Below are 27990 nucleotides of genomic sequence, written 5' to 3'. Positions count from 1 at the left end.
ACGGTATTCGTGAGTTACCAGTTCAGTATAAACACGTACGTCTTCAGATGGCATTCGTGAGTTAGCAGATCAGTATAGACACACGTGCGTCCTCAGATGATATTCGTGGGTAACCAGTTCAGTATAGACACACGTACGTCCTCAGATGGCATTCGTGAGTTACCAGATCAGTATAGACACACGCACGTCCTCAGATGATATTGGATAGTAACCAGTTCAGTATAGACACACGTACGTCGTCTGATGATATTCGTTAGTAACCAGTTTAGTATTGACACACGTACGTCCTCAGATGATATTCGTGGGTAACCAGTTCAGTATAGACACACGTACGTCCTCAGATGGCATTCGTGAGTTACCAGATCAGTATAGACACACGCACGTCCTCAGATGATATTGGATAGTAACCAGTTCAGTATAGACACACGTACGTCCTCTGATGATATTCGTTAGTAACCAGTTTAGTATTGACACACGTACGTCCTCAGATGATATTCGTGGGTAACCAGTTCAGTATAGACACACGTACGTCCTCAGATGGCATTCGTGGGTAACCAGTTTAGTATAGACACACGTACGTCCTCAGATGATATTCGTTAGTAACCAGTTCAGTATAGACACACGTACGTCCTCAGATGATATTCGTTAGTAATCAGTTCAGTATAAACACGTACGTTCTCAGATGATATTCGTTAGTAACCAGTTCAGTATAGACACACGTACGTCCTCAAATGGCATTCGTGGGTAACCAGTTTAGTATAGACACACGAACGTCCTCAGATGGTATTCGTGGGTAACCATTTCAGTATAGACACACGTACGTCCTCCGATGATATTCGTGGGTAACCAGTTCAGTATAAACACACTTACGTCCTCAGATGGTATTCGTGAGTAACCAGTTTGGTATAGACACACGTACGTCCTCAGATGGTATTCGCGAGTAACCAGTTCAGTATAGACAAACGTACGTCCTCAGATGATATTCGTGGGTAACCAGTGCAGTATAGACACACGTACGTCCTCAGATGGCATTCTTGAGTTACCAGTTCAGTATAGACACACGTACGTCCTCAGATGATATTCCATGGTAACCAGTTCAGTATAGACACACGTACATGTACGTCCTCAGATGATATTCAAAAGTAACCATTTCAGTAGAGACACACGTACGTCCTCAGATTATATTCGTGGGTAACCAGTTCAGTATAGACACACGTACGTCCTCAGATGATATTCGTTAGTAACCAGTTCAGTATAGACACACGTACGACCTCAGATGATATTCGTGGGTAACCAGTTCAGTATAGACACACGTACATCCTCAGACGGTATTCGTGAGTTACCAGTTCAGTATAAACACGTACGTCCTCAGATGATATTCGTTAGTAACCAGTTCAGTATAGACACACGTACGTCCTCAGATGATATTCGTCAGTAATCAGTTCGTGACTTCTCAGAAAATCCTGAACCAATTTCAATGCAATTTTGCGGAAATTTGGCAAAACTTAAAATTGTTAATTATTTGCACCCCTCACCCTACCTCAGGCGATTTATGGGCAGGCCAAAAGGGTCAAATTGACTGAAATTTCAAAAATCTCCTTCTAACGACCCAAAAAGATAAAATCAAATACTCTTCATGCATTGAAGGGTCTTAAGGTGTTTCACCAAAATTGTGAATTTCATAGTCCCAGGTTCTCTCACGTTTGCCCCTGGTGAAGGGATAAATTTTAGTAGAGATTATATAGGGAAATAACACATTTCGATAATTTTCACTCGTGCTTCGCACAAGTGAAAATATCGATATTCTGTCATACTCGTGAAATATAAGTTATATTAAACGGGAAACCTTTCAATTTTTTTTATTGCATTTGGTATACTTAAAACCAAAATTAAAAACATCGGCAAATCAATACTGTCAAAAAGTGTGGAAATCAGTAGCATGACGTCATCTCTTTGTGATGTTACTCCACATCAACTTGACGGCGCCATTTTAAAGGACTGATCAACGCAATTTAAGCGTTTTCTGCTGTATCGGAGAATCTGTGGATGAACAGTTAACTTCAAGTCAGTACTTTGTCAAAAACAAGTCTCAATATTTCAGAAATTCAGCAAAATAACCTATCTATCTATCTTCTCTACGATTGGGAAAATCGGCAAGTTTCAATTAGGTAAATACAAAGGTTCTCTCTGATTGGTCAAAAAGGAAAGACCTCATTTTCACTGCAAAATCTTATACTTTCACTGCTCATCGCTGCAATGAAAATATAGGTTTTATTAGTTTGATAAATTTCTATATTTCACTGGCAATAATGCAATAAAACAACATACATAATTTAATAAAAAATGTTTAAGTTGTTCTGTACTGAAACCTTGCTTTCAGGTGCATCAGTATTCATATATTTTCATGGGGATATTTTAAGGCTTAATATTGCCATATTTCAATATGCATTTGTTTACAGTGTTTTTCCACTTTTATTTTTGCAGTAGGCTAAGTGTTGTGTTTACGTGTGGCACATATGACATTAAGAATATTGGATGCTGGGCATTTCATGTCCGTGTACATTTCCCTCCGGTATCTTGACATCACTTTGTCGACATACCTACACAAGTGTACATATGGAAAATGTTAACCTGTTGTACTACAGTTATCACTACCACAATATGCAGTACGGGAAAGACAACTAGTACAAGAAGATCTACTGTTTGTGTGTTTATTTCAATGTAAAAGCGCGCCATAAACATCTTAAACATACATGTTTGAACTAAACATAATTATTCTAAACAACATGAGATTCTAGGTGACTAGTGACTATTATATGTTAGCATCTTAGCATCTTAGCATTGTTAATAATTACACTCTATATATATGGATATCTATATATCTAATTGATTTACTATTCTTAATATCAACTGTTGTTGGTAGCAGTGACCCGTGCGATATATGCAGCTTCTTATCTACGTCTGCAAATAACTGTCTTTGATAGTGCATACATACAGATATATTAAAATTTTCTGTTTCTCAGTGTCCGGTAAGTTTGAATTATAACTGAAGAATTATAACTTTAGAAACACTTTTTCTACAAATCTTCAGATGCTTTCCATCTTAGTAGGCATCTTTGTTACCATATGTGTGTTAATGTGTAGGTATATGGTTTCAGAGATGCCTACTTAGATGGAAAGCATCTGAGGATTTTAACAATAAGTGGTTTAACTTTTTATATATATGCTAAGATTAATGTTTTGTACATGTTGCGTGTATGTGTGTGAAAGTGTGTATGATATGTTTCCTTTATGAGTTACTTCCCTTGTGCTATTATGACATATTTTAGGTTAACCTGTTTATTTCTAATATGCCTAAAATATTGTGTCATTGTTTATTATTCTACTTTGGCCATTTCATGGAGAGAGTCCATATAGGCTTTGCCTGTTATTCTTTCCAATTGACTTATAACTGTTTTAATAAAATTAGATGAAATGACAAATATTATTTTATGTATAACATTGTATTGTTAGTTTAAAAGCATAGATGTTTCACATGAGTAAAGCTTTGATGTACAATTTGATGTAGTAATATGATATAGGTCTTTCGACCCTCTGTATCCACATACATGTATATCAACATAGTTCTGACATAAACACTAATGACGCTAGCATGATATTTGTAATAAGAAATATTATATAGAAAATGATGGCATGCGATACAGCTGTAATGTTGTAGTTGTGTTCTGTACAATGTACCCTGTTAGAAAAAATCCGCATTATCAAGCATCGTTTTATTATTATTATTATTATATTTTTTTTATTTTTTTTTGGTTAATTTTCTTTGTAAATTATGAACAAGAAACACAAGCAGCAAAAGTATTTTAATACGACGAAGAACTCAGATAAACTGGGTCGACACACCTGTAACATCTACCACACCAAGGTACGTATACATCTATTGTTGTAACCGAAATCTACATTTATAAATATTCATGGTTAACAAGCGATTCCCAGTTCTTGAATAAAATTTGTATCGAGTTTCTCAGCTCCGTATCAAAAACTTTAGCAAAATGCTTTATACAGTGATCATACATCATACATACAGATAAGTGACCTCATTTAACATCACGGTCTCTCTCTCTCTCTCTCTCTCTCTCTCTCTCTCTCTCTCTCTCTCTCTCTCAGCGTACTGGTTTATCTTAGTTGGCCTCTAATTATCAGTTCCAATTCACCACTGACTCGTGCAGATTGCGGGGGTATTAGTCAGCCATCCTGGTGACAGTTCTAGTTTTATTTTGGAAGCTGTCGATTAATCACGTGGTAGAATAATAATTGAGATATATGTTTTGGGAGGAATACAAACGTGTGGAATATTAGTAGATCGTCCACCTCCGCTGACATATCTCTACCAGAGTTATGATGTGAATTTTGTAAAAGAATAACCTCAAGAAAAGGTGATCGAAAGTAAATATTTTTGAGGATCGACCACTCATATCCTCTCTTTAATGGACCATCTATAATTTAAGGTTTTATTTATAGTTTAGGCTGATACTTAACATCTAGTACATATCAGGGCCCATCAGTGAATTTTTAAGTTATTTAGTTATTTATTTCTCATAAAAAATTTGACAAAGATTTTAGCATTGTCGTTAAACTGCGATCAGCCTTATAATCGCCTTTTGAACAACTGGGCTCAAGAGATGATCCATGGTCATATGATGCGGGTAGCATTGAGACATCGGTAGAAGAGCCAAATGACACAAATAGAAAGAAACGACCACACGCGTTTCCAGTGTTCCCTTAATAAAAAGATTACATAGGAAACCAGCTCGAAATAATAATGTAATCATACTGTCCTGGACAATAACAGACAGTATAACTGTATTAGAGGTGTTAAAACTAAAACAATAGTTTAACGATTTTGAAGATGTTATCTTTTTACCTCATATATTTGTTTATGAAATGGTTAAATATTATATTCCTGAGAAAGATAAAACCAATCGGATCTATTTCTTAGGAATAGATCTTATTATTGCAAGAGAGATAACAAAACCACATGTATAAAATATTATATTTTATTATTGGTCTGGCTATTTGGTCACGGATATTATATTGTTATATAGCGGGCGCCGACAATTGGCAGCCCTAAACAGAATCCAAATTAAACATTTATTCCAATATCATCATAAGATCATAGTCATTAAGTTTACTCAATAAGCGAGCGCCGACAACTAGCAGCCCTCAATAAAATTCATCAATTAAATTGAAATTATGATCCATGCAATCAATCAATATTGTTCATATAATCAATCAACCAAGTCGATGAGTTCACAACAATATTCACAGTATGGAGCCAATTGCTCCCTCCATGTAGTCCCCGGCAAACGGTGGCCCTACTGTCGGTAATTGTAAGTCCCTAGTTTCCGCGTAATCGCCATGGGACGAGGAGTCCAAGGAAGGCTATCTGAAGGTCAGATACCTGAGTCGTTATCGGTCACCTTGTTTTGCATCGTGTAAATAACATCATTTACACACTAGTGTTTCATCTAAAACCAGTGTAAAGTTTTAGAACACTGGATGTGATGACCTATTTCAGCTATCCATCTTCCAATTGGTTTGATATTCTAACCTGACAGGAAAATTTCACTGACATTTTGTGGCCCTGTAGTAATGGCGCACATGTAAACGATTCACGGCTTAACGACAGGTACGTAATCACTTATAGGTCACACGACAATTTGTTAACGCCGAGAGATGGAACCAAAACTACCCCGGTAACAACAGACATCGCGATAGGTACACTCTATATGAAACCAAGTATCTTATTTCTACTGTATACTTATCTAAATCATCGTATGAACAAAGATATTAAATACAGGAAAATGCTGTCAGTTCCTCAGGTAAAATACACCTTTGAATAAATCATTTGAATGATAATGGTTTTAAAGGAAACTGTTGCTGAATAAAATATACAAAGACAAAATAACTTTTTCATAACTCGATAAAACAAACACTAGGAAATACTAACTAATATCAAAGCTTTTACCTTGAATATTACACGACAAATGCATTTTTGTATGTTGAAAATCGGAATGTTAATAATTATCTGTACGATAACAATGGAGGAAAACAAAGATCAATATCTCCTCAATTACGATTAAGACGGTGAAAACAAACTAATGCATGGTATTGATTCGTTTACCTGAAACCAGGACATGTTTTTCACGTAAATATCGTATATCTTAGGACTTTCAATATAACTGTACAGCGACACTATTAAATGAAATATGAAAATACAGCATCATTACGGAGGTATTATATATTGAGAAGAATTACATTCAGGGTAGTGAATACCGACATAATGATACCGAAATTATACCTCCAAATCGACATAGCAAGGAGAGAATATCAGCTCAAATATAGATTTGGAAATAAGACCAGGTGGTCCGCTAGAGAAAGCGTCTTCTGTTTCATCGAAGACATCCAACATTATTACCACCACACATGTCAACTAGCACCAAGCCAGTCTGTCTTTATATCGTATAGGGAAATATATTAATTCCCTAGGAGATCATGATGTCGACAGTTTCTTTGATCTTCATCAACCTACACCTGCAATCCAGTGTATTTTTCCCGTCAGTAGTTTGTTTGTTTGTTTGTTTTTGTTTAACGTCCTATTAACAGCCAGGGTCATTTAAGGACGTGCCAGTTTTGGAGGTGGAGGAAAGCCGGAGTACCCGGAGAAAAACCACCGGCCTACGGTCAGTACCTGGCAACTGCCCCACGTAGGTTTCGAACTCGCAACCCAGAGGTGGAGGGCTAGTGTTAAGGTGTCGGGACACCTTAACCACTCGGCCACCGCGGCCCGTCAGTAGTCGACATATGTCACTTCAGTTGTTTTAAAAGGAACGGGTCCTTAAATATCAAATAAATTGGGACATTGAACACCATACGTAGAGGAAGCAGGGATGTTACCATCTAGAAACGGAAAATAGATAATTGGGATAAATAGACAATAACGTTTTTGGTTTTTTACTTCATTTAAAAGATACTTAATTGTCAATGTATCTTTATGTGAAATTTAGGGATAATGCAAGGTATGTTACCTTTTCTGATAAGCTCTTCAATGTAATCAGTCTCGTATGGATAAAAGTCGGCTAAAATATAGGCACAGTTTGTTCAAAAGGTATGGCAATAGTACGTTGGAATAATCATGAACATCGTAGTGAACTATATCAATGTGTCAAGCATTTTTTTCATATGCAGTTTGTATTGTGGTTGATATTATATTGAGTGTGAAGTTTAGTGTCGTAATTTTAGCGTACTGCCCTACATTTTCATAAAGTGTAAAATTTATAGTAAAAATGTTAATAAAAAGTTCATTATGAAATGTAATTCATACCGTATAAAGTAGTTCCTTCATTTCCTTAATTTAAATGTATATGTGTAAATATGTATGCTGATTATCACATATATGCGTATGCATGTTTCAGCCGATTTTTTGTTTGTTTGTTGTGGTTTGGGTTTTTTCACAATTTGGTACAACATTGGCTTTCGTATAACAACCTGTAATAAATTTATTTTGGATAACGTTTATTTGTCATGTAAGGAGTATGACTACAGGTTCAGCGATATGCACGGTTACAGAACGTGACACACATACACAGAGTTTATTTCCCTATCAGATTACGTTACAGGCCGGACTGACTCTGTTTACGGAGGACACCCGCATGGACCTAGATCCTGCCGCTTTGTAAAAGCGAACTATTGCTTGTCATAGTTTGATGATAAACTGTTAAGCATGGCGGTGAACGTTCTCGGTTTGGTAGCTATCGGAGTGTTTTATGTAATAATATTGATTATTGGCATTGTTGCTGGACGTAAAAGTACCAAATCCAACGATGCTGAGGAGTTGTTTGTCGCCAACAGGAGCTTCGGTCTGTTTGTTGCCAGTTTCACTACAGCAGGTAAGTATATAAAATTATCGTGATATATTTCATTTTACAAACTGGGATTCTCCCGAACTGAACATACACTATTTGACATATCACGGACTCTCTTTTTTTGTCTCGACATATTATTGTATTTTGAACAATACTAAACATGAAAAAGAACTCCTTTGTATATGTACTCCCGTGAACTTTTCAGTGACCACATGTTTAAATCATATCAATAGTTAATACAGTCATATTAATATATGTATGTACAAAATTATGAAAGGATCCTTTATAGTCCAGCAGCAGCCCACTAAACCTTGCAGTAGCGTCAACATAATGTTTTTAGTGTTTTGTGTATGTTGGATGAGTGCTGATTCCAAAACTGTGTGGTGCCACTTTGGAACCCTTGAGCATTTTGAAATATTCAAGATGGCCGCCAAGATGGCTAAAAAATCTAAAAATGGCAATAAGTTACTCAATTACTCTAGATTGGCATTTTTGTGTATAAACTGGGGCTTTTAGTGTCATGGATACCATTTAAATCATCTAAAATACAATGCAGTAATCAATTCCTTAATTCAAATTAAAATTGCCGCCAAAATGGCCGCCGAAACCTCAAAATTGCAATAAGTCATTGTTTCCCTAGAGTGGTCTTTGTTGTGTCTTTTTGCACGTTTTATGAGGCAAGGGACACATTATGAACATATTAAAAACCAACTTCATTATGTAATTAGTCGATCCAAGATTTTTAATGACCACCACGAAAATCCAAGTATCAAAATTACAATATACGAAATCAGAGCGCGCAATGACAATGGTTGTAAAAGCCATAATCATGTTTATCAGTCAAATTATTTGTTTTTAAGCATTATACATTTTTTCGTGGATATAGGCGTAACGATTACACCTACCACAACCCATCCACATAAACTTATATAGGGTATAGGCGTACATATGACACCAGCCAAAGCCACTACACATAACTTGTATGGGGGTATAGGCGTACCAATGACACCAAACAAAGCCACTACACATAACTTGTATGGGGGTATAGGCGTACCTATGACTACAACCACAGCCCATACACATAAACTTGTATGGGGGTATAGGCGTACCAATGACTCCAAGCACAGTCCATACACATAAACTTGTATGGGGTATAGGCGTACCTATGACTACAACCACAGCCCATACACATAAACTTGTATAGGGTATAGGCGTACCAATGACACCAACCACAGCCCATACACATAAACTTGTATGGGGGTATAGACGTACCTATGACTCCAACCACAGTCCATACACATAAACTTGTATGGGGTATATGCGTACCAATGACACTAATCACATCCCATCCACATAAACTTGTATGGGGTATAGGCGTACTTATGACTACAACCACAGCCCATACACATAAACTTCAAATGTATGGGGTATCGGCGTACCAATGACACTAATCACATCCCATCCACATAAACTTGTATTGGGGTATAGGCGTACTAATGACACCAACCACAGCCCATACACATAAACTTGTATGATGGTATGTTGTTCGAATGCACACACTGTGCGAATAATAACATCCACTTTAGGTGCATTATATACTATTCTCTCAGCTCTTTCCACATCCATCCTCAGTTCCTTGTTTGTTTGTTTTTTGTTTAACGTCCTATTAACAGCCAGGGTCATTTAAGGACGTGCCAGGTTTTGGAGGTGGAGGAAAGCCGGAGTACCCGGAGAAAAACCACCGGCCTACAGTCAGTACCTGACAACTGCCCCACGTAGGTTTCGAACTCGCAACCTAGAGGTGGAGGGCTAGTGATAAAGTGTCGGGACACCTTAACCACTCGGCCACCGCGGCCCCCTTCCTCAGTTCCATTTCCAGTATCACTCAGTTGATCTGTATATGTTGTCCACTGATTCCCCCAGATGTGTTCTATGGCGCAGTTTCAGAAAATTGTGCATGTAAACTGAGCCTTCTGACAGCCACACATAGCTGTTGCACACGGATGATCACTAGTGCAACCACATCTGATCATCTTCAGAATTCCAGGGTGAGTTGGGGATACGTTGGAAGGCAGTGTAACGGGTGAAAGAGCTTTTGACGCTTCATTCCGGATCCAGCCAAAGTCTCTCGCCTCAAGATCAGATGGGCCTTTCTCTAGCACTGCCTTCTATATGAACGCCTGTATATGAGCACGTTTGACGTTTTTAGCAAATGACTTGATGTTGGTGGCAGAGGCTTTAATTTCGGCGTTGCAGTAAGTTGTTTTTTCGCCAGTTAAGATACCAATATTAATTTTGAAAGTGAGGTTTGGAGATGTGAACTCTGAAATTACTTCATTTATATCTGCTGCCTGCGCACCAAGCTATCTGAGTGTGTGTTCTTTTTTAAGAACCTTCAGTACTGTCCCTTTTCCAAAATATGTAGGCAATAGTCTCACATTCTGACAAAGCATTTGCTGCCAAAAGATGTTGTACTATATTAGCATGTTTCTTTGCCGTTGTTCGTTCGTCTACTGATGACCTTTGTGGACTGGTGGCTTCCATTATGACAGAGCATGTCGGATTCTGGATATAGTACAGGTAAACCAGTAAGATGAATACATAAGTATCGTCACACTGCATTTGCGCCATTGTGTTGCATGACACTTCATTTGCTGTGGAATAGTCATAGTATGCCTCCTCGTGAGTTTTTCTCATGTCAGTTCTTTCTAGCAAGACAATCATATGATCCTCATGTGGCGCAGGGTCAAGTCCAGTTACCACTAGTCTTTGACTGAACGCAGTGTCTGTAGACTGAAAATTAAACATCTGCTGACAAATAAGGTCTGTGGCCTGCACTTTGTTTTCTATGACTGTTGAAAAGGTAAGGGAGCAGTTAGCAAATCATGTGACATCTTGTTGCCCTTTCCCCTGCACACAAATTTCGAGTGCCACTCTTGATGCTATACTCGTAATATCTGTAGAACCCAAGGTACGTATACGAGCTGGCATATCCTCCCTGTGTGAAATAACTTGTGTTTTTGTGTCTTCCTCGCGCATGTCTGCTACGTCTTTGATGAGGCGACTGCAGACATAAAGGCTCAGTGCCCATCGTTTAAAAGTAGATTGGTTAACAAATATTCCCACAAATCATCCAGGACCATGGCCATACCGCATACATGTTGTTATGATAAACATGTCTGACATTCCATTCCACAACCAAGGTTGATGACGCATCACATGCTGACCTCCAAGAATGCTTGACAGAACTGCATATGGAAGGGCTTCTAAGGGTCGCATATAATATAATCCATAAAAAACCCATAAACACCAATAACCATTTTAAGGAAACAATACATGACTTATTGCAATTTTGAGGTTTCGGCGGCCATTTTGGAGGCTATTTTAAATTGAATTAAAGAATTAATTACTGCATTGTATTTTACATTATTTTAATGGTATCTATATCCCTAAAAATCCCAGTCTAGAAACAAAAATTGTAACTCTAGAGTAATAAATGAGTAACGTATTGCCATTTTTCGATTTTGCAGCCATCTTGGCGGCCATCTTGAATATTTCAAAATGCTCAAGGGTTCAAAAGTGGCACCAAGCCGTTTTGGGATCAGCACTCATTCAACATACACAAAACACTAAAAAACATCATGTGGACGCTACTGCAAGGTTAAGAGAGAAATCGGGGTTTGGCAACCGGACTATTATTGAATTATGGGCTTTTGCACATCCTCATCCTGTTTTTTGTTTGTTTGTTTGTTTGTTTCCTTCGGCCTGTTTTAATTCTTTTCCGTCAGAAACTTGGTATCAACACTGTATGCCTGTAGTATCACTGACGTGTCCAAGAAGGACGAAACCTCTATGTTGACTCCCCGAAGTTTATCGTAATCTGCATACCACGTTTTAGTTCATTTGAATAGTGAGGACAGTGTTCATGATATACAGATGTACTTGAAAATCCCGTGAAATCCAATATTTAAGACTATGACATTTATTGCAATTTGGGACTACCTTACCCCCTCATCTGGATTTCTCTTGGTTTTTAATGTCCGCACACTACGACGTTGGAACAACTAATGAGTCCAAGAAGGAAGGAGCAGCTACATTATGCAGTTAAATTCAATTTTGCCTCTACTGTATCTAACTATCAATTTGTATCGAATGACACTGATATCTGTTGTCTTTGTACGATCATTTCAAGAAGTATGATATAAACGTATACATTAATAATGAAGAGTTACAACATTTGCTTCTGTTGACAGCTACCATGGTCGGGGGTGGCTACATCAACGGAACGGCGGAGGCTATGGGGAGGGATGGTATGGTCTGGGCTATAGGACCAATAGGATACAACATTGGCATGGCGATAGGTAAGAATATTTCAAGCATATACAACCTATGATAACTAATTATAATTATTGTTTCGATGATTACAATTTTCGCGGTTTTATCAACATTTTGAAGTAAACGTATTTCTGCAAATATTATATATATAAAAAAGAAGATTTTAATCAATATTAATTGATCGCATTTTTGTAATTTGTTTCTTAAACAAAGTTAAATACCGAACTAGAGTACGTCAAAGTAACAGCATGTACAGTAACGTTAACGGAGGGATAGTTGTGTCGACTTTATGTCAGTTATTAATCATATAAATATTATATTGAGATTGAATAAAACAAGGTCACGGCATTATACACAATAGTCAATTACAATCGCTAGGTATAGCACACATACGTCTATTAATGTAAACTTTATTATCTTACAACTATTGCGTAACACGTTATATCAACTTAAAGTAATCACGCATGTGGGCCTGGATGGAAGCGCGCAAGGGGTTTCACCGTTTGAGGAAACTGGAGCACCCGGAGGAAACCTGCGTGGTCGGACAGGTGACCTCATACCTTTTCACGTCCTAAGTGAAAGGCAGGTGTGTTACCACTGTGTCACCTGACCATCCAAGCCAATGACTATATTAAACAAACCAATATACGTAAATGTTCGTTGACCCTTCACACCACAGAACGTGACCCCTTACACGCGTACATATTGGAGAGAATTAAAATAACCGTTCGTTATATACATTTCTGTGCTCCCGTACTTTTCAAATATAACATTTCCATCTTTAAGTATGAGTATGCATATTGCATTACGTCATAGAGAAGATAGGATTCTAGTCTATACCTTGATAAGGGAAACATTTTCACAGATAAGTTGTGACTTGTAAATTTGTAACTTGTTGTCGAGTCGAAATGAATAAGAATGAAAACACTTATAAAGCTAGGACGATCACTATGTTAAACATTTGTAAACTAAGGCAACTAAGTTACAATCTATTTCAGTACATAAGAATTGAAATCTTTCCTTAAAAAACGTTTTCAGAATTTGCTGTGCTAAGTTATACCAATAGAGACCTATTTTCCGTAACACGTACCTAGCTTTGGGTGGGTGGGCTAGGAAGGTGTTTTAGATAATATGGTTGCATTGCTATACAGAGCAGAATTACCTGTAGATAAAACAGTCGGTGGGATCTTTCGGTCCCCGAATCATTAAGTAATTATATTTAACGCTTCAATAACGTCCAAAGCCATCGTTGACCACCTTTCATTAGGTACTGTTATTTAATATGTTAATAATTCTAAACACCCCACTCTTTGAAAATGAAATACATGAATGTGTGGTTTCTTTACTTGGAGTTTATCTTCTGAAGTTGTCCTCCTCTAGCTGGGATAGTAATTGCACCAAAAGTCCGCAGTATGGAATTCTCGACAATTTTCGATCCGTTCCAGCAGAAGTATGGAAACAGAATGGGAGGACTGCTCTTCTTCCCGGAGTTGTTGGGCGACCTATTCTGGGAGGCCGCCATACTAGGAGCTTTAGGTATATTGACAACTTTAATATTCCGTTTGGTATTGTTTTTGTGAAGACTTTTTGGTAAGGAAGTTACCATTTGCTACCACGTTTTATCACTCACAAATGTCAGTTTCTTTATTGTAGATATTAATAGATGATAATAGATTTGATATATAGAGAATACATGGTTAGTATCTTACAATACAAGGTTTATTTTGGCGAGGGTTAGGAAAGACGAGATGGCGAGCCTTTGGCGAGCCATCTCGTCTTTCCGTTCCGAGCCAAAATAAACCTTGTATTGTAAGATACTTACCATGTATTCTGTTTATCCTGCAACTATTTCACAGTAGCTGACATTCAAGTTAAATGGAAAAAACGTCATTTGTTTACCTTTTTGAACTGAAGCGATGCGTCCGCATTGTGGCGCAGGAATATTTCCATTCATAAGAACTATATTTACTTCCGCCTGTAATGTCACTGCGCTGTTACAATATAGTTCCGATCATTTTTGCTACCTCAAAGTGTAATTTCACACATATGTATTTTTCTGGATTCTCGTACAATGTAGCAGACGCTGACAGCTGACGATTGTTGACAAACAATATGACGTCATCATTATCAGGTCAAAGTTTGTGCGCGTGATCATGAGGTCAACTTGAAAGTAGTTCCGTCAGAGTTGGAAAAAGTTCACGTGAATCCTATTGACGGATAAAGCACTTCGTATTGACGGATAAAGCACAAGTTTATCCGACAGTAGTTATCGGTCAGTGAGTGTGGCAGTTGCAGGATAAATGTTAATAACAATCGGATACCATGATTTATCCTGCAACTGCCACACTCACTGACCGATAACTACTGTCGGATAAACTTGTGCTTTATCCGTCAATACGAAGTGCTTTATCCGTCAATAGGATTCACGTGAACTTTTTCCAACTCTGACGGAACTACTTTCAAGTTGACCTCATGATCACGCGCACAAACTTTGACCTGATAATGATGACGTCATATTGTTTGTCAACAATCGTCAGCTGTCAGCGTCTGCTACATTGTACGAGAATCCAGAAAAATACATATGTGTGAAATTACACTTTGAGGTAGCAAAAATGATCGGAACTATATTGTAACAGCGCAGTGACATTACAGGCGGAAGTAAATATAGTTCTTATGAATGGAAATATTCCTGCGCCACAATGCGGACGCATCGCTTCAGTTCAAAAAGGTAAACAAATGACGTTTTTTCCATTTAACTTGAATGTCAGCTACTGTGAAATAGTTGCAGGATAAACAGAATACATGGTAAGTATCTTACAATACAAGGTTTATTTTGGCTCGGAACGGAAAGACGAGATGGCTCGTCAAAGGCTCGCCATCTCGTCTTTCCTAACCCTCGCCAAAATAAACCTTGTATTGTAAGATACTAACCATGTATTCTCTATATAAAGGTTAACAGAAATGCAATATAATTAGATGGTTGTAAGAACATCAAAATAGAATTATTTGATAGTAAAAAATAGAAAGAAATACATGGTTATAAGAATAATGAGATGTTGTCACGTGGTTGTAAGAGCAATCACGTAGTTTTTAAGAAAAATGAGGTGTTATCACGTGACTGTAAGAACAATAAGATGTCATCACGTGACTGTAAGAACAATGAGATGCTACCACGTGACTGTAAGGACAGTGAGACGTTATCACGTGACTGTAAGAACAAATGAGATGCTATCACGTGACTGTAAGAACAATGAGATGTTATCACGTGACTGTAAGAACAATTATGTTATCACGTGGCTGCACATCTTCGCTAGCCAAGGCTTCTGATTCTGTGGAGTGTAACGTAAGCAGAAGCCTTGGCTAGCGAAGATGGTACGTGGCTGTAGGAACAATGATACATGTATGTAAGGTTAACTGGATACCATCGTGTGGGATACATTAGTCCCTGTTATATATACCGTTACTGTGTTTTGTATCAGTAATGATTAAACAATTATCTCCTTAAAAATCAATTTTGAAATACATTTTTTATATGTAACAACCGAAATCAAGGGAGACAACTTTTTATACCACATCTTTAACGTTTGTTTGAATACTACTTCTGTCCCCCGTACTACATTGCATCAAATAACATTAAATCAAATAATAAAATAGAGCTTGTTGTATGACGTATTTCCTGTTCGTAGGCACCACGCTATCCATCGTTCTGGGCCTGGATATGACCATGTCCGTGATCGTGTCCGCCTGTGTGGCGGTCGTCTACACATTCTTCGGGGGTCTCTACGCAGTAGCTTACACCGACGTCATACAGCTGTTCTTCATGGGAATAGGGTTGGTAGGTAGTTTCCATATATACAGTGTTAACATGTTATCACTCATAATTAAGACACAATTACAAGTAATATATAGGTATAGAAATATTGAAAATGAATATCGATTTCCAACGAGTCCAAAATGATGAAGCTGAAGATTAATTTTGAGGTTACATAACCTTATGTAGATGTTTTAAGGTTGTATAACCTCAGTTAGATGTTTTAGGATTGTATAACCTTGTGTAGATGTTTTAGGGTTGTATAACCTTGTGTAGATGTTTTAAGGTTGTATAACCTCAGTTAGATGTTTTAGGGTTGTATAACCCGACGTAGATGTTTTAGGGTTGTATAACCCGACGTACAATGTAGATGTTTTAGGGTTGTATAACCTTAGTTAGATGTTTTAGGATTGTATAACCTGATGTAGATGTTTTAGGGTTGCATAACCTTAGTTAGATGTTTTAGGGTTGTATAACCTTAGTTAGATGTTTGAGGGTTGTATAACCTTATGTAGATGTTTTAGAGTTGTATAACCTTATGTAGATGTTTTAGGGTTGTATAACCTTAGTTAGATGTTTTAGAGTTGTATAACCTTATGTAGATGTTTTAGGGTTGTATAACCTTATGTAGATGTTTTAGGGTAGTATAACCTTAGTTAGATGTTTTAGGGTTGTATAACCTTATGTAGATGTTTTAGGGTAGTATAACCTTAGTTAGATGTTTTAGGGTTGTATAACCTTAGTTAGATGTTTTAGGGTTGTATAACCTTATGTAGATGTTTTAGGGTTGTATAACGTTAGTTCGATGTTTTAGGGATGTATAACCTTGTGTAGATGTTTTAGAGTTGTATAACCTTATGAAGATGTTTTAGGGTTGTATAACCTTATGTAGATGTTTTAGGATTGTATAACCTGATGTAGATGTTTTAGGGTTGCATAACTTTAGTTAGATGTTTTAGGGTTGTATAACCTTATGTAGATGTTTTAGGGTAGTATAACCTTAGTTAGATGTTTTAGGGTTGTATAACCTTATGTAGATGTTTTAGGGTTGTATAACCTCAGTTAGATGTTTTAGGGTTGTATAACCTTAGTTAGATGTTTGAGGGTTGTATAACCTTATGTAGATGTTTTAGAGTTGTATAACCTTATGTAGATGTTTTAGGGTTGTATAACCTTAGTTAGATGTTTTAGGATTGTATAACCTTATGTAGATGTTTTAGGGTAGTATAACCTCAGTTAGATGTTTTAGGATTGTATAACCTTATGTAGATGTTTTAGGATTGTATAACCTGATGTAGATGTTTTAGGGTTGTATAACCTGATGTAGATGTTTTAGGGATATATAACCTGATGTAGATGTTTTAGAGTTGTATAACCTTATGTAGATGTTTTAGGGTTGTATAACCTTATGTAGATGTTTTAGGGTTGTATAACCTTATGTAGATGTTTTAGGGTTGTATAACATTAGTTAGATGTTTTAGGGTTGTATAATCTTATGTAGATGTTTTAGGGTTGTATAACCTTAGTAAGATGTTTTAGGGTTGTATAACCTTAGTAAGATGTTTTAGGGTTGTATACCCTTAGTAAGATGTTTTAGGGTTGTATAACCTTATGTAGATGTTTAAGGGTTGTATAACGTTAGTTAGATGTTTTAGGGTTGTTTAACCTTAGATGGTTTAGGGATGTATAACCTTATGTAGATGTTTTAGGGTTGTATAACCTTAGTTAGATGTTTTAGGGTTGTATAACATTAGTTAGATGTTTTAGGGATGTATAACCTTATGTAGATGTTTTAGGGTTGTATAACCTTATGTAGATGTTTTAGGGTTGTATAACCTTAGTTAGATGTTTTAGGGTTGTATAACCTAATGTAGATGTTTTAGGGTTGTACAACCTTAGTTAGATGTTTTAGGGTTGTATAACCTTATGTAGATGTTTTAGAGTTGTATAACCCGACGTAGATGTTTTAGGGTTGTATAACCTTAGTTAGATGTTTTAGGGTTGTATAACCTTATGTTGATGTTTTAGGGTTGTATAACCTTAGTTAGATGTTTTAGGGTTGTATAACCTTATGTTGATGTTTTAGGGTTGTATAACCTTGTGTAGATGTTTTAGGGTTGTATAACCTTGTGTAGATGTTTTAGGGTTGTATAACATTAGTTAGATGTTTTAGGGTTGTATAACGTTAGTTAGATGTTTTAGGGTTGTATAACCTTGTGTAGATGTTTTAGGGTTGTATAACCTTGTGTAGATGTTTTAGGGTTGTATAACATTAGTTAGATGTTTTAGGGTTGTATAACGTTAGTTAGATGTTTTAGGGTTGTATAACCTTATGTTGATGTTTTAGGGTTGTATAACCTTGTGTAGATGTTTTAGGGTTGTATAACCTTGTGTAGATGTTTTAGGGTTGTATAACATTAGTTAGATGTTTTAGGGTTGTATAACGTTAGTTAGATGCTTTAGGGTTGTATAACCTTATGTTGATGTTTTAGGGTTGTATGACCTTATGTAGATGTTTTAGGGTTGTATAACCTGATGTAGATGTTTTAGGGTTGTATAACATTAGTTAGATGTTTTAGGGTTGTATAACGTTAGTTAGATGTTTAGGGTTGTATAACCTCAGTTAGATGTTTTAGGGTTGTATAACCTTAGTTAGATGTTTTAGGGTTGTATAACGTTAGTTAGATGTTTACGGATTGTAAAACCTTTATGATATACACACTGATCCTTGTCAAACGTTGCAGAAGAAATAATGTGGATTTTAATTAGATGACATTATTCTTAATCGTTTGATATTTCACCAGTAATGCTGCATTATGTGAAATATATTCTTTGCAACGAATACAATCAAACAGAATACACAAACTCGCGATACAGTAATGAAGGCATTGGATTATACAGACAAACATTTTATTCTGGCTTCCCAGCCACAGCCGAAATTAAGTAGACACGCTGTGACATCTGCCGTACTCTGTAAAAGGTCAGAGTGTTGTAGACTGTGATGTTTGACTTACTTCACAAGTTCTCTCTGTTGATGTCCTCTACTATATATCTTATTGTATGAGAGATCGCTTGACGAATACCACTTGGTATGTTTTATAAGTTTGGGGAATATCTAGAATGAATAAACAACGACTTGAAGGGAAAACAAAAAACAAAACGGTCATCTTCAATATAACCAGTTAAGACTACATATGTAGAATGTACGTAGATAAGTATATTGATGTACGTCAGACAAATACGCACGTCGTATTACAGGTATGTCGTGAGGTTGTGGTCAGTAATCATATACTGTCGTATAACAGGTATGTGTCGTGAGGTTGTGGTCAGTGATCATATACTGTCGTGTAACAGGTATGTGTCGTGAGGTTGTGGTCAGTGATCATGTACTGTCGTATAATAGGTATATGTCGTGAGGTTGTGGTCAGTGATCATATACTGTCGTATAACAGGTATACGTCGTGAGGTTGTGGTCAGTGATCATATACTGTCGTATAACAGGTAGGTGTCGTGAGGTTGTGTTCAGTAATCATATACTGTCGTATAACAGGTAGGTGTCGTGAGGTTGTGGTCAGTAATCATATACTGTCGTATAACAGGTAGGTGTCGTGAGGTTGTGGTCAGTGATCATATACTGTCGTATAACAGGTATATGTCGTGAGGTTGTGGTCAGTAATCATATACTGTCGTATAACAGGTAGGTGTCGTGAGGTTGTGGTCAGTAATCATATACTGTCGTATAACAGGTAGGTGTCGTGAGGTTGTGGTCAGTAATCATATACTGTCGTATAACAGGTAGGTGTCGTGAGGTTGTGGTCAGTGATCATATACTGTCGTATAACAGGTATATGTCGTGAGTTTGTGGTCTCAGCCGGTTAGAACACCGGCCACAAACAGTTCGATGCTCCCTACCCTTGTTGGTTTGTATTTCTCGGGAAGCTCGTAAACGGGCCAGTCTGTGCTGTCGTTGGTGTGTCCTTGGCAAGGCATTTTACCCTAATTGCTCTGGATGGCATGTGAAGGGTCTCCCTTTTTGTTTTTTCAGTAAGGTAGTCACCAACTACTACAAGGAGACCCCGCCTCAAAATAGCCCTGGCTGTTCCAGGACGATAACACCAGCAAACAAACAAACTAGTGATCATATTATGTGTTATAGCATGTATTTGTGGTTAATTTTAGGTGAATGATCACTTTGAAATAGCAAGCATATGTCATAATTTCATTGTCAGGGGTCATATACTGTCATATAGAAGTTATACATCGTGATTTTGATGGTAATAATTTCCATGACAAGTAACTATCATTGTTCAGAAGAGTATATATTCTGTTCCATGGAGAAATTATAATGTGAATTTCGAAATTGATATTAACCTAGAAAAACCTAGATTATCTGTGAATTTGAGATTAAATACTAGTTAGGTCAACTATACTGTCCTGTCCTGTCAGAATACGTGTATCAACATTTAGTTTAACTCCGACAGCATGATAGGTAGCCTAAGCAATCAGACTTGGTATGTCCCGCTTTACAGCTGATGTATAATGTATACAATAGAGTTGTAATGTAATCTGGTGTTATATTATCGTAACAAAGGCTTGGTTATGCCTGTGTCATTACCACTTCAGATCTACTTCAGAGACAATATGTTTCACAGCATGTAGGGTTTCTTCCTCGAGCAACAAGATGGTACGGCGGCTCCGAATCACATTCATGTCAAATACTCTATCAGTTTAATTGACGTACCGTCTTAGACACGGGATGTACAAGGATTCACACACTTAGCGTGAAATATGCATTGTCATACGTGTTACGTGGACTAGAAACAGACTAAGCCAGTACCTACCGTATTAAGTTAATATAAGTTCATTTGGTTATAATCATATCTAGATATTTGCATATATTCATGTTAGTATATGTCGGCCTATTAAGGCCACCATAAATTAATATCTATCTTATACAAAATACTAGGTTATACATACATACTATCTTGTCGACAATAAAACTTGCCCTTGGTCTTCATAAACCTTCATCTCTCGAATATCCATGTTATTAATTTCTCAGTCAGTAATCGACGGAAATCGTGATGATGTAACAAGCATTGAATATCGAACCACATGGAACATATTAACACTGTACGTAGGGGAAGCAGGGATGTTACTATCTAGAAATGGAAAATTAACAAATGGGAAATTGAAATTATCACCCGTATCATACAGCGAGGCTTATGTTGAAGAGGTTGCTGTGTCCCTGATTTCTACAGCGTCTATTTAATGATATCATATTGTCAGCCTATAGATGAAACTGAAGGGCTTAGCAACGTCTGTTACCTATTCTGTGAAGCTCTACAGTATAGATAGCCTCTTATAAAAACAAAAATAAGTGGGCCAGTAGAGGGGCACAGTTCGCTCCCATGTGTATGCCAATACTTTTGGGAGGTCTGACCACCAAACTCAATACTGATGTTGTTGATCAGAAATTCAATCATTCTCATGGTTTCATCTCCGGTGTACTTCATACGAGACTTAGTCGTACGTTGATCGAAATATGCTGGTAGTTCACAACGAAGGTAATTTTGGAATGGGGAATGATTGTATAAAGAGTAGAAAGAATTTTGACGGAAGAAACGTTTTTAGGAGGGAAATATTCAAGATTCAATCAAAAGAAGGATTTTTTTAACCCACAGTGTATTAATTCCTGTTCTGAATGGTAGTAAGAAATTGGGATAAAAATAAAGTTAAAAACAACTGGAGCCAGCAATGATTCGGTGTTTGTTAGTACATGAACGAGGTACCTTTCTCCCTATCAGTTATTTGGAAATATCGCAACGCTCTAGAACTATCGGACAGTCTTTAGGAAACCCAAGCAACTTTATGGCAGGGTTCTCCTGATTGTCAAGCAAGCCTAGTTAATTTGGCATACCAGAAAGGTTAAAGTGTTTTCAGACCAAATTATTAGATGCTTTATGTTCAGTAGAATGTTCAGGCACAACCATACCTGTCATGTAAATCTTTCAGTTAGGTTTTGGCATTTGTATCCGGAAACAGAAACATATGTTTTGTTTTCCTAATGAATTATAAACTGCTAGACCTAGTGGATTTATGTCACCCCGACAATGAATCCAATGCACCATGTTATCATTTTACTAATTATCATAGGTATCTAAGTTGTCGTATAAACTACTAAGTCGTACATACATGATAGTAATCTTGAATGTACATGATGATTATATGTGTACTACGCCGCCTTTCAATCATTTGATAAAAAAAATCACAAGAAATAAATATGATGCCAAATATGCAGGAACTATGTGTGAATTCCATTGTCTTTATATTACATAATTATACAGGTCATCTGTTCTTCTATTGTTTATAATATGGAGGTTACTCATTGTACAATTCAACTAATACAGTATCGAAAAAGGCGACCTATAACTGACATTGGAAATATCTAACATAAAATACCGAAATTAGTGAATCAGAGGGTAAATAACTTCTCCTTCTTCATTGTACCATCTGTTTAGATTTTTTTTTTAAATTATTTTTCTTGGCTTAACCTTTTCACAATTTTGGCCCCCGGCATCACTGACTATTCTTAGAAGGACAAGGCAATTTATGATGTCTCTAACATCAATGACGAGTCCTAGAAGGACGACACAGATGTATGATGTCTTTAATATCAATGACGAGTCATAGAAGGACGACATAGCTGTGTGATACAGATAATGATATATCTCGTTATAGATAAGGGTCAAAGAAGTAATATGAACAGTATAATCGTTATAGATAGATATACCACCAAATATTTCCTTTTGATTTGCCAGGTGTTAGCCATACCATTTGCCGCCAAGAATCCTGCCGTGGATTTGTCTCGTGTGGAGAATACATGGACGGGACAACTTGACCCACAATTCATTGGACTATACATAGATACAATTTGTATGCTGATTATGGGAGGGATGCCGTGGCAGGTGAGGCTATAACAACATATTTGTATTCAAAGTTTGAATGAGTAATTACTACACTGAGAAGTGTGGGAATTATGATGGACAAATATTGCCAACAAAACTTTACGGATATCTACGGGTACCTTTTGGTAACCACCTTCATCAGCCCTTACTGTAATCGGTAAGGAGATTTGCAATAATCTGGTGTGTGATTCAGTCAAGTGACTCTTTAACATTTTGTTTCTGCACTGAGAGTATTTGGTGGCTGAGACTGATATATACATGTAGTTTATACAGCTGATAAAATCACGTGAGAATAGTTTACACGTGATAGAAGGCTGTGCTGAATTACTTCATATATTGTATTGACAACAACAACAACAACAACAACAACAACAACAACAACACAAGTTAAAGTGGCCGTATCAAAGCTTTATTATGGTCATCGACTTTCATTGGTCACGAATTGTTTGATATACAGATATAAAGATTTTACAGATCTTATCCAATGACCATATTGATACCTGTCATTACCATTAGGTGTGATGAAGCTAACACTACGGCAAGCCAACCTCTCATTTATCCATGGAGCAATGTTGATCCAATAATCAATCAATTATGTTAAATATATTATATAATCATGTAAGGTATCTGATTTACTTAATTTCACGTTTTCTATACTTTATAAGATATCTTGCATACTTTTTAAATAAGATATCCTATAGATATAAGACCTGGCTTGCCATATAACACTGTGATTTAATGACTGTACGTAGTTTATAATTTATGTGTGAATACTTTGTAGTTGTCGTTTGATACTACCTAATGGACGTTATAGGATATGAAGCTGATTTCAGCAACAACTTTTTTTTTCAAAGTCTTCATCTGTGGTGTCATATTTATAAATGACATTGATTTATTGTGTTATTGTGTTAGGCAGTCATAAGCCATTGAGAGATGATACAGGCCATCCGTAGGAGGCAAACGATCCGTCAGAGGTCGTTCAGGACGACCATTTAAAGTCATGCCAAAAACTCACAGCTAGAAAACAGCCGTCATAAGAAGTAATGAAGAGAGTTTTAATGTAAATTAGAGAAAACAGTCGCATGTCATCAAACAAACATTTCGGATCGCCGATTACTATGTTATCGTTGTTTGATACTAGGCCAGTTAACAGTATGTTTAGTAAGTATATATCTGTTAATTGACTAGGCATTGTACCAGAGAGTGTTGGCCTGTAAGAGCCCCACACTTGCCAGGAATGCGTGTCTATTGGCCGCCGTCATCTCTCTTCTCCTAGCGATCCCTCCTGCTGCAGTTGGGGTAATAGGGTCTGCCACAGGTATGTACATATAAGCCACCAGAAACAAAATTTTGTAGTGACATCCTGAATTCCTTACAGAGTGATTAACCTCATGTTGGGTAGTGTTATACCTGTATCGGTTATTTCAATAACGGACATATATACTTGTATATGCTCACCCCGCACCATATCCGTTTACAGCTTTGTATGTTATTTAGTTTTACGAAAAAATTGTTAGACAGCTTCGTAAATAATAGATTTCTCAACATCCCGATCTCCGCGTTTGCAAATAATTCAGATTGTAAGATAGCGCAATTCATACCTGGTAAATAACATTGATTTCCCAATATCTCGATCTAACAGGTTTATATATGTGCGTGCGTGCGTGCGTGCGTGCGTGCGTGCGTGACCAATATCAAATCAAGTAGTAAGCTATCAATGTAATAGTAAGGTGTCACCGGAAATAAATAAATACGTGAATACTCCCCTGACAGCACGATATCACAGCTTTGAAAACAACGTCTAGATAGCACAATCTCATATATATCTTATCACACAATCTTAATTGTTTACATTTTAACCTGCATTTTGTATAAAGTCGCAAAACAAGTTTTGAGTCGTCCAAGCTCACATAAAATGTGTGACGTTTGTATATATTTACCACTAAATGTAAACTCAACCGATGCAGGAACCACAGCATGTTCAAATAACGGTTTCCAAGGTTTACCCAGTCCTACACCAGAACTGCTAGATTTGTACTAAGCAAATACTAGATCATCCTATGTCACTTTCATTGAATCTAGTAATGTGACCACCTAGCCGGTACTTGGTCGGTCCAAATCGAGCAGACTGAGTCATTGTTCATTGTATCGAATATAACATTGATTTTCTTCTTTTAGATTGGAATGCCACCGACTTTAAGGGCAATGTACCGCTGGACTACAAACAATGGACTCACATTTTCCCCATGGTGCTTCAGTACCTCTGCCCAATGTCAGTTTCCATCATCGGTATAGGGGCCGTCTCGGCAGCAGTGATGTCCTCAGCCGATTCATGTGTTCTCGCCACAGGAAGTGTATTTGCAAATAACATTTACAAAAACATATTTCGACCAAAGGTAATTTGTTTCAAATATCTATGGAAAATAGGAAATACGATACTATTACTTAACTAAAGAAGTGATGAAATAGTGTTATTTTCAAATCTGTGTTGAAAGCAAATGAAAATGACATTTGTAAAAGCACAATAGAAAACAGCATATGTTAAACATGTAATATCAATTAATCCCAAGACTAATTTTAATTTATTGACAACTGTGTACCATTAATTATTTCAATATTAACCACTGAAAACATTTAACTCATTAATGTCTACAGTAGCGTTTATATATATATTCATATATTGTTGGGGTTTTGTGCATCTTGTTTTGTTAATTGACGCTGTGGTTTATCAAATGTTTATTTGCCACTTCTGAGAGGCGAACAAGTCATCGTTGAAACTCTGCATAAACATCAAAAGTTACATTGAGTAAAATTAAAAAACATTTTGTATCGTTTCACAAATGCAGATTTGTTGACGGACCAGGAATATATTATAAAGAGGTTTCCTTGAAAGACTTTGTTTCTACACAGTAATAGTTAGATTTGTTCATTGATCGCTGGTAAATGTTGAGCATCTTTAAAGAAACTGAGGCTAATCCAGGGAAATGTGAGTTTTCCTGGTCCAAGTCATCAAAGTCAGAGCAGCTATGCACTCCAAAGAAGGAAGGTTCTACAACAACACAAATGCCAAAGCTACGGCGCTGTAGTCTTTTCTCTATAGTGCTCTACCAAAAACCTTTCGTCGATGTCAAATTAAGCACAATTCCATATAGGACCTCATGATCATTATAGCATTTGCTGGATGGAAAGAGCAACTAACCATATAATGATCATAACTGATTTGAATAAAAAATAAGTCAATTTTGGTGGCATTAAATTTGACTTGGCTGGCGACATCATCATAATTGAGCCCAGATAGCTGAGGAATGGAGACCTTAGGTTGAGAAAAGGAAGGTGCCAATTGACGCACAAGAACTTGTTGAAGAGCCATTCCCGATGATGCGGCACCAAGCCACGCGACCTTAATTCTTCACTTTAACTTTGATGCCACGTACATTTGAAGTAACAGCCTCCGAAGAGAACAAAGAATCAATTTAACGTATTCAGTACATTAATCAGAGTTCATATTTAATGTTCATATTATCATATTCTAATGGTATTTATCCTTGTATATTCCAGGCCACTCAGAGAGAGATAGTGTGGGTCCTTCGTGGGACCATTATCGTCGTGGGCAGTGCTGGAGCGGCCATTGCTCTCACCGTGGGCAGCGTATACGGACTCTTTATCCTGTGTGCTGACCTAATGTACGTCATACAGTTCCCACAGCTCGTCTGTGTTCTTTGGTTAAAGTGTGCTAATACATACGGTAGTCTCACTGGCTTCATCGTCGGACTTTTCCTCCGTGTGGCCGGCGGAGAACCATTCCTCAGTATAGATTCTTTGATTAAGTATCCCATGCATCACGAAGAATATGGACAGCTCTTCCCTTTCAAAACTCTTGCAATGCTTTGTTCTCTTTTCTCTATTATTGGCGTTTCCTATGTGACAGAGCGACTTTTTACCCATGGAACGTTATCCAAAAAATTCGACATCTTTCGTTGCTATACGGAAAAGGAAGAAGAACAGAAGACAGGCGATGCTGAAATGGAAAAGAAAGAACCTCTTATGACGAATACAGATCCAGACTTTTTCGAAAACGGTCGATTCGAACTTCGCACCCGAAATCAAGGCAAATCTATTAATTCCTTCTGAAAACCGGATGTTTATAACTATCCAGACAACTGCCATATAGGCAGTGAGAAGATGTGTAAATCTTTATCCATGGTAATAGCATAAACTAGCTATCTCTAATTTATAATCAGAGAAAATATAAGTGTAAATATTATGACAGCAATGCTCTGGCGAATATTGCCATTACAGGTATGAATGATTTATCACATTTGTAAAGTGAACAATATTCCACGCATTCTGTGAAATTTGAAGGTTACAATTTTACTGTTATTATCATTAAAGTACAACCACGACAAGTTAGATAGGTACGGAACCAGTTTACAATTACCCAGATCTTGTTCCAACTGTATATACATATAGATTGTATATGTTGAATAAACTCAATACCTTGAATAAGAAACATCACATCGCTTGGTTCCAGTAGACTTTGCTGGGTCGTGGTAGGACGGCTTTGGAAATATTGAGTAGAAGCGGTGAATGCTGAATGGCAGCTCCGGCTGTATTTTCACCAAAGATATTGTATATTTTACGTCTACACTAGGATCTTATTGTAAAAGTTATCCCATTAACCAGCCATTTTATTAACTGAAAATAAAACTATTTTCAATATATATTGTATGATCCTTAATATCTTTTTTATCAATGCATGTTTTTTATGCATCAAATATTTCTAAGCATTTCTAAAGTTACTCGATTGATTGGTAAATACAGTGACATAAGACTTAAGGTAAAAATGACACTTATCTCTTGTACATGAATTCGCTCAATATATTTGATTACAGAATGTATGATACCTATGTAAGACTTTTCCTGCTGCCTGAGTACAGTTTAGACAATAGTGATT

The 27990-nt window shown here is 36.9% G+C and overlaps 1 protein-coding gene across 1 annotated transcript; it reads left to right on the top strand.

Annotated features, from left to right (window-relative positions):
* The first annotated feature begins 5573 nt into the window (after positions 1 to 5573).
* LOC117338046 (high-affinity choline transporter 1-like) lies at positions 5574 to 27794 on the top strand. Its single transcript, XM_033899209.1, has 9 exons — positions 5574 to 5689; positions 7680 to 7949; positions 12179 to 12286; positions 13641 to 13796; positions 15947 to 16095; positions 22890 to 23036; positions 24225 to 24354; positions 25215 to 25432; positions 26595 to 27794. Exons 2-9 carry the CDS (start codon positions 7784 to 7786, stop codon positions 27165 to 27167), a joined length of 1647 nt encoding a protein of 548 aa, XP_033755100.1. The 5' UTR covers positions 5574 to 5689; positions 7680 to 7783; the 3' UTR covers positions 27168 to 27794.
* The last annotated feature ends 196 nt before the right edge of the window (positions 27795 to 27990 follow it).

This window comes from Pecten maximus, chromosome 11 (genome assembly GCF_902652985.1).
Source record: "Pecten maximus chromosome 11, xPecMax1.1, whole genome shotgun sequence".
NCBI lineage: Eukaryota > Metazoa > Mollusca > Bivalvia > Pectinida > Pectinidae > Pecten > Pecten maximus.
This window is presented reverse-complemented; position numbering and strand designations above follow the sequence as displayed.

Excerpts from the sequence above, each read along its gene's own strand:
- LOC117338046 (XM_033899209.1), top strand. The coding sequence starts at position 7,784 with ATGGCGGTGAACGTTCTCGGTTTGGTAGCTATCGGAGTGTTTTATGTA. Across the intron at positions 7,950-12,178 it reads TGCCAGTTTCACTACAGCAG|CTACCATGGTCGGGGGTGGC; the intron begins GTAAGTATATAA and ends TTCTGTTGACAG. Across the intron at positions 24,355-25,214 it reads GGTAATAGGGTCTGCCACAG|ATTGGAATGCCACCGACTTT; the intron begins GTATGTACATAT and ends TTCTTCTTTTAG.